At 37.1% G+C, this 12,536-nt stretch overlaps 2 protein-coding genes across 5 annotated transcripts in view; one reads left to right on the top strand and one right to left on the bottom strand.

Annotated features, from left to right (window-relative positions):
- Positions 1 to 5,953, top strand: part of LOC107040382 (transmembrane 7 superfamily member 3) — a 23,232-nt gene extending 17,279 nt beyond the window's left edge. For 3 of the 4 annotated variants that reach the window (XM_015260457.2, XM_015260460.1, XM_015260459.1), the window contains 5 exons: positions 1,795 to 1,966; positions 2,047 to 2,214; positions 2,696 to 2,848; positions 4,725 to 4,985; positions 5,074 to 5,953. In XM_015260457.2, coding sequence (XP_015115943.1) covers positions 1,795 to 1,966; positions 2,047 to 2,214; positions 2,696 to 2,848; positions 4,725 to 4,985; positions 5,074 to 5,294 — 975 coding nt within the window. In that variant the 3' untranslated portion in view covers positions 5,295 to 5,953. The remainder of the gene's footprint in view (positions 1 to 1,794; positions 1,967 to 2,046; positions 2,215 to 2,695; positions 2,849 to 4,724; positions 4,986 to 5,073) is intronic. The other variant, XM_015260458.2, reaches the window with a different exon arrangement.
- Positions 5,954 to 10,569: 4,616 nt separating this feature from the next.
- LOC107040375 (paired box protein Pax-6) overlaps positions 10,570 to 12,536 on the bottom strand; it is a 91,866-nt gene continuing 89,899 nt past the window's right edge. The window contains exon 9 of the mRNA XM_029126254.1: positions 10,570 to 10,888. Within this exon, the coding sequence (XP_028982087.1) occupies positions 10,800 to 10,888 (89 nt within the window). The 3' untranslated portion in view covers positions 10,570 to 10,799. The remainder of the gene's footprint in view (positions 10,889 to 12,536) is intronic.

A 12,536-nucleotide genomic window follows, 5' to 3' on the forward strand; every position in this document is an offset into this window, starting at 1 on the left:
ATATATATATATATTTAGAAGAAGGGAATGTTTAAAAAAATGATAATTCCCTACAAAATTATAATTTGAATGACGCTGAATATCCACGATTTTTTTTTAATTTTTGTCACAATTTAATTGACAAATGTGATGATTGAAAATTGTTGAATCTATACTGTGGTTTGTATCAAACTATAAAAGATACTTGGATATCCTTAAACGGTTTTACCGCTTCGTGACTGAATTGAAAAAAAAAAGAAAAGAAAAGTAGTTTCATTCTATGGAATCTAACGAACATTGAAAAGAAACAGTTCAAGTGGAATGAAAATCGTGGTGCGAGGAACATTTAAAAGCCAAAACCTCGAAACACGAGGTTTTACATCTACGTAAGGAGCAAAAAGGGTTGAGCCTCAATATTTTCCATACTATTTTAAATACTTCATAATATACTAAGAGTCGCTCTAATATTCTTATCAACTGGAGATTCCCATGTTTCATCTTGGTACCCCCTCGAGAACCCAACGGTTCTTAATTTAAGACTTCTTACTCGAAATATGGTTACATGTCGTAGTGATTTTTTTTATTTGACCCTCAACAACTGCTGCTCCTTCCGATTACTTCCCTGTTTGACCCTTAAGCGTGTTTGACTCCTCAAGAAAAAAATTTGCTACCGTTCCACTTTGCCCCGACGTTCCACTTTGCCCCACCGTTCCACTTTGCCCCGGTCTCCCCTAGGCATTGTAATTTTTTCAGATTTTTATTGACTCATTTCATTGAAAAAAGAAAAATTCGAAAACGGGCAGCGCGGTGCTCATTGAGCCAGTTCAGGAGGGTTAAGTAGAAATACAGCAGATGCTTCGTATAAGATACCCTAGGGATAGTAGGAGAGTGGACTTCCGAGCACCCCTATGCCCCCAGTACGCGCGCCCATAGAGGGGAAAAAAATAGGGATCAACGGACTTCAAATAAGATACCTCGCTCGTTGCGCCCGAATTCAATGAAATTGTCATTTTTACTGAATGAATATCGATAACTAATCAATTTATATGTTTTTAATGTTTTGCATTTGTATCGCTCGCGTTCCCTTTTCTCTCTAAACATAACACCGCGTGATAGAATGGCAGCTGATATTGGTGGATTGTTGGTGGACTCGAGAATAATCACGACGAAAAATTACGATTTTTCAATGGGAAAAGTGAAAAAAAATCGATGTATATTTCCACTACTTGAAAAAAGTGGTGTAACCCCCCTTTAAGGTCATTAGACCCACTTCGTTTGTCCCTTCCGTTTGACCCTTAACACCGTTTGATCCTTATAACTATCCTCTTCCCGTTGCAAAATGACCAGGGCCATAGGTATGTTATATGAAGGCCACATCCCGGTGGCTTGGCGCAGTGGGTAAGTTCGTTGCCTCACATGCGAAAGGTTCCGAGTTCAAATCCCGGCCGGGTAGAATGGTGCGATCTGACCATTTAAAGTCTTGATCATCATCGCAATGTACCCTAACCGGGTCGAAGCGATGTAAAAAAACGATAAAAATAAGAATAAAAAATAAGAAGCCCACGGAATGTAAACATTCGGGAGGCGATAAAAATGCCGACAGTGAGGGTAGGCCTTGAGCGCTCGGAGAGCGAGGTATCTTATAGAGAGGACATGACATTCTACATCATTTTCAAGTAAAATTAGAAGATCGTAAAAATGGACGATTACAAAGCTTCCATTCGGAAACAATAGTATTGCGAAAAGTAACGGTTACATGTTTTCTGTCGGATCGGATTGAATCTCTGCTTGCTTACCACCAATTTTATGACTCAGGTACCGCCAGCAGTTTCAACATCCCAAATGAGGAGAGTCTTCAGTGCCTATCCCGGAACAGGCTCAGTATACGCAATGATAGCGAGATATAAGAATTCGTCAGTTGCATACGTCCCAGCTTTTTCATACGCCTGTAGTCCATTATCAAACCCTGAATCATGCTCACTTCTAAGTACGTAAGAGAATTAATTCACAAATAGTATCCAATTCCGAACAGTATAAGTTAATCCTAATGCCTTGATTCATTTTTAGACACAACAATTTCTAAAGTGATCTGTGCAACAATTCTCTTCGTCGGTTTTTTCCTCACGTTTATCGGCCACGTCTGGTTCTGCGCTGAGATGTTCTTTCTGGGGACGATCTCCGGAGGGGTCGTTGGGCATATTTGTCTTGCGGCTGCTGAATATGAAGATATTTCTGGTGAGAAAAACTAAACACTGAATACCATGAAACAATTTAGGAATTCACTGACAAATACAACACGGCCTAGTGCTTAGTGAAAAGAACCAATAGAGCTCTGTGGACACCTACATAGACTACAAGATAGTACATTACATGCCCAAGCCTTGGAAAACAGATCACCGTCCGCCATGTGGAAGATTGCCTTCCGAGCCGAAGGCAAGGATGGCAAGCACGTGGGGGAGGGTGATATGTTTTCCATAGCGAGGTGTGTATATTAATTTTCGTGTCGAGGAACCTGCAAAACGCCAATTTCATGACTGAAAATGGGGTTTTTCAGGTCCCGTGACACGAAAAAATTTTTTCAATAGTGTTCTTTAAAATATTCGCAAAAAATGTCTACAAAATTTTTTCGAATTTTTTCACTTCCACTACTTTGCGTACCAAAATCAGTTCTTCAATTTTTCTTCCTATGAAGTATATAATTGACGCTTTATTTCAGCACAACTCGGACTCTCTCTTTTAATAGGCGTCCTGACCGGAATAGCATCGATAACTCTGTGGTGTACGTTCGGAATGCCATGCATTGCTATTCTCCAAGCTACGTTATCTCTCGGTGCTTTGGTAGCAAGTATAACTTACTTTAGCATACCAGGTACGCATTCCTACATCTCGATTTAGTTTTAAAAACTGTATGATGAATTGATGAAACGTAACAGGTCGAATATTTCATCCAATTGATAATCTAATCATCTCAGCGACCAGTGATTTCCCTTCTAAATAAAATTCATGTAACGTTTTCTGTCACTAATCTATTCGATTATAATTTAAGTTTAGCTGTAATCATAGGCAATTGTAAAAAGATCCAACAGAAAGTATCTTCGCATTTCCTTACTGAACGAGTAATTCTCGAGATGATTCGGCAGTTAATATTTTTCATAGTGATGTATATGAATTATGCAATCATTATGCTTAAACAATTAATTTGAACAACATGAGAGAAGAAAGAAAGAGATAAATAAAACAATCGGATGATATCATCCCCAGGGGAACTAGTTGCAAATTACAGTATAATAATGAAAGAAAGGTTTAAACCTACAAAATAAGAGGGGAGAGAAAAAAGAATGCCAAGTTAGTTTGAATTCTGTGAAGGGATGATGAGCATCCCAGAAGCAGCCTCCTTCTGTATTTTCCCCCGTCGGCCCTTTCTATCAATGTTAACCACTCATGTGGAAACTGCCTGTTGAAATCCCCCTCCAGAGTGAGAGAGAAAAAACTCGCCTCCCGCCCTTTCTCACCATAACGCAATTCAACCCACCCTCAGTTCCTAGCCACCCTCGTTTCATATACAGAGATTTTACGCAGTCATTTTGCTGGGGGATGGTGAACCATCCGCCGAAAAACTCTGGGTACACACGCATCAGACTCCCACGGAGACTGTAGCCAACTTGAAAGATTCGACATTTACCTAATTGTGTCCCCAATATTTATTTAGTACGTAACCTATTTAGATTACACGCTTGCTACATGCGTTATTGCAGAAAGTACAAATGTTTGATGATATGGGGGATGGAGAAGGAATTAAAATCTACATAATGATGCTGATTTATGGGGAATCGAATAACTATTTCGAGAATTTATTCATTGATTACATCGATTTATTGAGTTTTCGATTGATTTTCTACATTATTACGGGTCTACGCCCCCTGCTCGCTCCGCTCGCCAACCCCCATATGAGCCCCATCCTCATTCTGACCATTGTGACCCTTAATCTAACTCTCGTGACCCTCATTCTGACACTCATCCCCCTCGTCAGCCTTATTTTGATCCTTAATTTTGGAGTCTTAATTTCGAGCACCAAATTTTCGTCACCAAAAGTAGATTTAGATTTTAAAAATATAGAGAGACATTGAGACCCTTATTTTGAGCCTTGTGACCCCCATGACTCTTATGTGGACCCGTAATTTGACCTTTGTGATCCTCAATCTGACTCTTGTGACCCTTATTTGACTCTTATTCTGGCCCTTGTGGCCCCTATTTTGACCCTCATGACCCTTCTTTAGACCCTCGTGACCCTTATTCTGATCCACATGATACTTATGGCCTTTAATTTCGGAGTGCTAATTTCCAGTACCAAATTTTTATCACCAGAAGTCGATTTGGATTTTTATAACATGGAGAGATGAACTTATCAACTTGATCAAGTTTGATTTCTTTTGTTCCAAACCTAATTAAGGGCATTTATTCTTCATTAAATTGATTACTCAGTACACATCTTCGTATATTGGAGAATTTGTTTTCAATGAAATTGCATAAACTACCGGAAAAAAAATAGTTTCGAAATTTTGCTTAAACAGTATCGCCCGATAATCTGTCTGACATATCTGTCAACAATTTTCAACTCTTCAAACGAATTTTCTTGATTCTGTAGAACCACTCGTTTTCGACATGATTAGTGAATGAGCAAATATATGGTATTTGACTGGAATAGTTGCCCCGCCCCTCTACTGATTTACTATTTCCATTTTCAGATGGTATAGCACTGTTTGAAAACGATGCAAACTTCTGGGTCGTTTATGCAGCAATTATGATAATGGTACCTCTATTACTCTGCATGTTTCCATTAAGCTCAAATATCGTTTGCTGTGCATTCGTTGGTGCGTATACAATAGTTCTATCAATCGATTACTGGCTGGGATCCAATCTCAAGTATATTGTGATCAACACAGTGCGTCGAATGGTAGTTCGTGGATTTAATGTTGCTACAATTCAGCCACCGTATCAGGGGGAAGGTAGGATTGGTGGATAGTTTGTTGAATAATGAGATTTTTACTGGAATTATCATATTTATGATTGTACTTCTCTTTTACATCTTGGAAGACATATGGCTGGCGGTGATTTGGGTCATGCTGGCTCTTTTTGGAATGAGTCTTCAGAGGAAGAGGCTGAATGGGCGACCACCCTTCCCCAGTCCTGCAAACTACACTACCATAAGATCTGAGAGATCTCCACTCCTCAGTCAAGTGAGAAATGGACGACAAGTGCTTGTTTTGAGAGAAAATGATGAGGTTTATCGCTACTCTCGATGCTGCTGGCATTGAAAAGTCAATTGGCGGAGTTTTCGGAACATTTTATCCCAGTGTTATGTGTGACTATAGACTCAACTCGTTTAATCGACGATAATTAATATTTCAAGAGAATACAGACATGATTCATTGAGCTGTCAAATGAAATACTGAATGTTGTGGTAGACCAAAACTGTTGCTTCATGAGTTGGCTGTGACATGAACAGAAAAAAGAGGAGAAAAGGATATGTAAATATTCGTCAGTTTAAAATGAAATAACATTTATTGAATTAAGACAGTGACATCTAATAGTTGGTACTAATTATTTCATTAATTTTTTCCATTTTTTTGTGGTTTTTTTTTCTTCTGCTACTTACAATCTTAGAGGTAATCACAGCAACAATATTATCTCATTATTCACAACACTTACATAGATTACTGCCGCAATTAATATATTAGGGTATTCTTCATTGATAATTTTTTTACTTTTTTCGTTTATGCGCATACACTGTATTCTCGTATTAGTTTTTTTTTGTAATTTTTCTCTCGGTTTTGTTTAATTGCTACGTGTAATAAGAATCGTGTACCACTCCCGCGTTCTGTTTCGGTCGGGAGGTGGTTGGTACAGTTTGCAATATTGCTGGAAATTGTGAGTTTCGATGCTTTTTCAATAAAGTTCTGGTTTTATTGAGAAATTATGCGAGTATGTTTCATTTTACCTTTGTACAGTTTTTAGGTGATATATGTTTATAAATAATGAGAAGATGATTGATTGCATTTGGGGAGTTTGGAATGGGTTGACGAGGGGCAACAAAAGATGAGTTACGAAATTTGTACAGATTTTTTGCTAATATGTTCGGACCCAATAGGTTCGCAGAGAAATGTCACAAGGCCTTTTTGTAGACAATTTTTCTGGATTACAGTAGACTTGTGGCATTTCCCTCTGGACCTATTGATTTCAGAGATATTTGTAATTTAATATGAGGAATCGTTTCAAACTGATAAAGTCACAGATTTCCTATGAAAATTAGTTTGAAAATGTGATATCTCTAGAATTGGCAGCTATAGAACAAAATGTCAAGAGATAAAATCCATCCTTCTAGAAGATATTTCTCATCTGATTCCATTTCTGAATTGGGTTTTTGCATGAAATTTTTTGAATGGAAAAATTCTGAAATATAAATGTTGCTTTTCAATTGTTTGCATTTCATTTCGTATTGATTGATTTTCAATATGAATAAAAATCGTGCAAAAACCCAATAGTCATATGCTTCCCAATTTTATTTCCTAAAAAAAATTGATGTGAGTTTTGATTTTTTTTTCAAGATTTTGGTTTTATTTCAATGACTTTGAAATTTTGATACCTCAATTGCTTAAAATTGAATCAGGGTTTGAAACATAATGAAATCATTTCCTCTTAATCTTCACTTAAGTAGTGAAAATTCACTGCATCTTTGGCTAAAACACACGGTGAAACAATTTTACATTAATGAGTGCCTTTTCGGGAGAAAGCACTTTCTAATTATCACGTTCAACGAAACGTTAACACGGAAGTGGCATGGGCAGGTTCAATTTTATGTATATACATATATATTCTGTATATTCTATATAAATGCGCGTCTTCAGCCACCCCTCGAGTACTTTTTCCAACGAGGGTGTTTTCATATCTGCCATCCACGAAATATTTCTCTCTTCATCTCAAAGACTGAATTTTAGAAACTGAAAGGAGCTCCTCAATGTCGCTCTTTGCTATATATTTATATTGCTATAATTTTTTTATTCATTTAATTATCTTCCATCAGTATTATTAATTAGAACATTGTCATCGTTAAATTTATTTCACGTGATTTTTTAATCTTTTCATTTAGTTCCAAAAATATAAATTTAAGAATCAATGTACATTATTTTTTGTTTCATTCGCGAATGTATTTTCATCATTTTTGTGATTTCATCATTACGTGGCTCAATTAATTTTCCCCGCCTCTCCACGTCATTTTTCCATAAAAATTTGTTAAATACTTTTTGTTTCCTTAATCGACAAAGTCGCCTCCTACTGACTTTAATTATCAATTAATTGGTACTAGAGTTTATAATTCTTACACTTTATGATACACAATTAATTATAATCGCATCGATAATGTAATTAATCTCTCAATTAATTGCTCTGCTGCGTTAATGGATAACTATTTATTGACTGCAATTATGAGTTCAAGTGCACACTCTTGATCATTCATATTCCTTCTCATCTGTCAATTCTACCAGTCTACAGTGATTGTTATGGAAAATTTTGCTGTCTTTTTTTTAGTCCTTATAAATTATCAATGATTAGCTATATATTGCTGGACGTTGCAGGGTAATTTCATCATATTTGCCAGTGAAATTAAAAACAAAATGAATAAAACAAAAAAACTAGAAATTTCACTCGACGTTTGAGGGTCAGCCAATTCGTGAAAAAAAATGTCATATGAAATGATTGAATCATACGACAGAGCGGGAAAAAAGGTCCGATAAACGCAACTCGCTTGCAAAATTAATACCGCTTCACAGGTGGATGATTTTTTCACCTGTGGTACTTCATTATTTTCGTTAACGCATTCTACACACTCCAGCCTCGTCTCCTCTCTCCCCAGCCCACTCAGTCGTATTCCCGGATAATTTTTATTTCCAATAAAATGCTATTTCATCGAACAAAAGTTTTTTCGATTCACTTGATGCATTTAATTTGGAATTTATTACTGAAAAAATAAATAATAAATGAGGAATCAGCCATGGGGGAGGAATAAAAATGGCAATGAGCGTAAACATAAATTTGTTTTGTGGAGTGGAGGGCGAAGGGGTGGAAAACTGAAAAAATGTTTGAATGGTCATTACTGGCATGGACTACTTCGACATGAAGGTATAAAACATCAATTGCGTTATATTACTGTTATTTTTTTCATCTGTTTAAAAATGTATTTTTTTTATGAATATGCTATAATCATACGTCCGAAAAAACCACTCCTCGTTCTGTATATACAAGTATCAATGCGATTAATATACATTATATCATCTAAACGATAGTAACAAATTGTATTTTACAATATTTTTATACACGAACCCCATTAAATTCCATCATTCAACTTTTTCATGGAAAGAAATGTCCTAAGAAAGAGATATACATTAAAGTGCTCCGTAAAAATTATATTCCAACAGAAAATATTCATGAATCGACTTAACAATTAATTAATTAATTAATTAATTATGAAAACAATAAATTTCATAGGCACCAATAAATGAGAGAAATAAAATTGTTGAAATGATTTTTATTTTTTGTTCCTTTCCAAAAATAAATGGATGATAACACCGATTAGATATACGACAAGTACGACAGTTGGGATACGACGCCATATCTCGTTTGGAAGCGCGATGGCCGACTCCAAGAAAACCACCCTTCGAAGGCAGCTATCAAACGATCCCCCGCAAACTGCCTCAGCCCTCTTTCTCATTCCATTCAATTCTCTCTGCTCCCCTCCCTCCTTGCCCCCTCTTTTGTCTCCCCGAAAAAAGCTCATCTCAGTGAGCAGAACTCACCCACCCATCCTCCACCCTCTTCACCCCAATGGCCACCCCGTGTTACGCTCAAACCTCGCGAGAATACCACCAGCCGTCAGTAGGAAACTTGCGATCCAAACCCCTCTCTGTCCTCTCTTTTTCCTTCAAATTCTTTCTCTATTCAAGTTATCTCCCCCCTTCCCTCCCTCTTCCTAACATCCCACACATCTTTGACTCCGCAATTACCATACAGCACACAGACGTTAAATTCGCCGCACAATCGATCTCCAAGTTTCGTGTAGTTATTCCCCCTAGTTATACTAAGGATGTTTCACAGAGAAAGAGTTGATTTAAGTTTTGAAACTGACTTGACTTGAGTATGAAAAATTTTTTCAGGGGAGATTTTAAGGGCGCTTCTGATTCGATTTGGTCCAGATTATGTCGAGGTGAAGGAAAAGATTCACTGAGTCTTGCTTCGGCGCCGGTTGAGGGTTGGAAGCTTGATTCAAGTTTTTATTTTTGTTGACTCAAAATTTCGGGAAGTCAATCGAACGTTATTTGTATTTGAATCAAGTTAGGTGATATTTTATTCAGGAGTAAATGAAATGATGACTTGAATCAAAACGTTGTTTGATTTTCTTCAAGTTTTAGCAAATTTAATTCTAGCGTAATTGCAAATTGCACATTTGTTTTGAGTCGAAATCCGGTGAATCAATCAATCTTCGATTTAAATTGAGGGATAAGATTGAGATACACAGTCTTAGTGATTTCATTCGAATCCACCATCAATTATGTGGAGTCAAAAAAGTTAATCCAATTTGTATTTGTACTCTTGATTTATAATTTTTTAAAGTGAAGTTAGGAGACGTTCATTAAAGCCTTCTTTCATTCATGAACCAAGTTTATCTGTACTAGAATTAAGTTTTTCGAATGAACAGGAGGAGTGCGTCGGAGTTGATGGAAAAAGGACGGGAATCAGAAGTTTTGAGACTTGAATAGAAATTTTCATGAAATTTTGACTCAATCATTTGTAACTTGATTCAAGGAATGACAAGCTCTTAATTCAATTCTCGTTATGGTTCCAGTTAAAATTTTGCGGAAAATCAATAGTTGATTGTAGAGATGAATATCCTCGACTTGTGTCTAGGAAATCCTTGACTGAAGACTGCAAAAAAAAATTTCGTTTTGAATATTTATTCAAGCTTGTTAAAACGATCCAAAATTCGTTCACATAATTTCTTATTCTTGAATTCAAGATTATCAATTGCATATTCATTTGTATTGTATCGAAGTTTAATGTATTTTATCAATGTAGTTTACTCTTGAAAGGCATCCTCATTCCTCTTAACAATCCGACGCGCAAAGTACAATTTAGTCAGACTTTCACCTTACAGGGTTAAACCTGATTCAAAACATTTCCAGACCTAAATTAAATCTTTATTACCAAGATAAAACATTCCGCCACCTAATGATTGACCCTCAATACAATGAATCTTCTAACTTTCTAACTTGATCAAAACTTGAGTCAAACCCCACGACTTGATCCAATCATACTCTAACCCATTCTCCAAAATTCCTATGAATTTGAAAAGAGAGACTGGAGTCTAAGGAACAATTCTACTGATGGATTTCTGTTTTACATATGGTCCATCGGGTTTAAACTTTCCCTATAGAACCCTGCATGACCCGGGTGTCTCCGAACCCTCCCCCCCCCCATTACTGTTTATACAAGAACACGTTTGATTTTTCTCATAAAAATCCTACGTTCTCTCCCTCCTCTTTCATTTTTCATTTGGTTCACTCACTGGCATCGGAATTAGTGACTGGTGTCGCAGGTGTACTCGCCTGATGTCCACTATGTGTAATAGATGTCGATGAAGGTGGCATAGACTGTGGTAGACCGAGCGAAGTAAGAAGCGGTCGTGATACCGCATTAGGTGTTGGTGGTCCTGGAGGCGGGCTCTCCTGGCCTACGAGTAGGCTCGCGGGCGGGAACCCGAATAGCTGGGATCACTGAAGCCGGGGCCAATAGTTGCCAGCTAAATCCGGTGTCTGTGATGGTATCTGCACTGGCACCGACACACCCGCTGATATAACTCCTGCAAAACCCATAGAGAAAACCACAAAAAAAATATTACTTATGTTTACCTCAAAATTAAAGGATCAAGATCAAGGAATTTGTCAAGCTCAGGAAAAAAATGTAAGTATAAAAGCCTTAATTTCCGCATTTCATACCAAATTTATGGTCAGTAATTGTTTTACATTTTATGGATGTAAATTCAATTATTCAAAAGAAAATGGCTGTAAAGATCGTAGTGGACATTTCATGGCGCAAAACGTCGCAGCATTAGTTGGCCTGCAAGATTGAATATCGCTACGATAGGCACTCTGAGACGTAGAAAGTCTGCAGCGTACTATTGCCGCGACAGGGTCGAGTGTCAACGCAATTGAATGGTGAGATCGGTGTAATGGTGATGCCACAGTGGACGCATCGCGAAACTTACGCAATGCCTGAAACAATCATTCAATTGTTTTTCGAGTATTTTTGTGACAGGACCCTAAAGGAGATTCTACAATGAACGCAACGCAGGCTTGTGGCAGCTTTTGCAATTGTTCAAAACACTCGTTCAACTGGTTTTCGATTGTTTTGACAATTGCAAGCGTTGCGTAAAGCCTATGTGACGTTCATTGTAGAATCTCCTTCAAGCGACACTGAGGCGAATTTCTCGAGAACGCCGGCAAACAAAATTGTCTCATAACCTCGAATTGTAATAAATGAAATGAGTTTAAAAGAAATCTATGCTATATATCTAATTTATGGTAGAACATGAGGTCAATGTGAAGGGTTGTCATTTCTTTTTCTCATTCGTCAAGAGATTTGTCAATATATTTCATATAATTTCAGGACATTGTCTTCATTTGCATCTAATTTTCTGACAGTAGGATCAATGGAGAATTAAAACGAAATTGTAAATACATTTGTTTTCATAAAATCGATGACGTATATAGATAATTACCAAAAATTTCCAGCAATTAGTTCCCAAGATTCAACAGTATGGAGATTTTCTGAAACTTTCAATTTCATTTTTCAAATCGTATGCTCTCCTCAAGTGGATAGGGAACAGTGAGAAACTATGTGAAAAACTAAACAATGAAGGATATTCTCTTGCTCTATTAATTTTTTTACTCTATTATTTTTTTTCATCACGAATTAGAAGACAACTCCAATTACGAGAAACCCCTTACCCACTACGAGAACTTATTTTTCGCTGAAATTTCTCTTACATTTCTTGGAAATTTTAATCAAGTAACAGTTCTACTGAAATTTCAAGGACAGAATTGGGATGGATTTTTCAAAGTTTCAACAATTTTTCCAGATATAAATCAGCAATTTTACACGCAATCGCCCACAACCGAAGTTCAATCACTATATCCAGACAATCCGGCTGCATGATTGTCTTTATTTGATTCGATTTCACTCAATCGTAGCAATCGTAGCCTTGTTACTGTTAAACTTCAATGAAACTTTATAAAAACAATGTGCTCATGCGCGTTGGGATGACATGATGCATGCCGACACAAGATTGCGGCGGAGTCCCCGCGGTACACATCAGCGAGCTTTGCGGGACATAGCACTGCGGTATCGCAACTTGAAGCGTGAGAACGCGGCGCGAATGTCGCTTTTATGTCGCAGAATCCCTTCCATAAACGTAGTGATCGTTCGATCCGACAAGAATTCTTCTAAGC

Source organism: Diachasma alloeum, unplaced genomic scaffold (assembly GCF_001412515.2).
Source record: "Diachasma alloeum isolate Michigan unplaced genomic scaffold, Dall2.0 Dall_scaffold_00328, whole genome shotgun sequence".
In the NCBI taxonomy this organism is placed as follows: Eukaryota; Metazoa; Arthropoda; class Insecta; order Hymenoptera; family Braconidae; genus Diachasma; species Diachasma alloeum.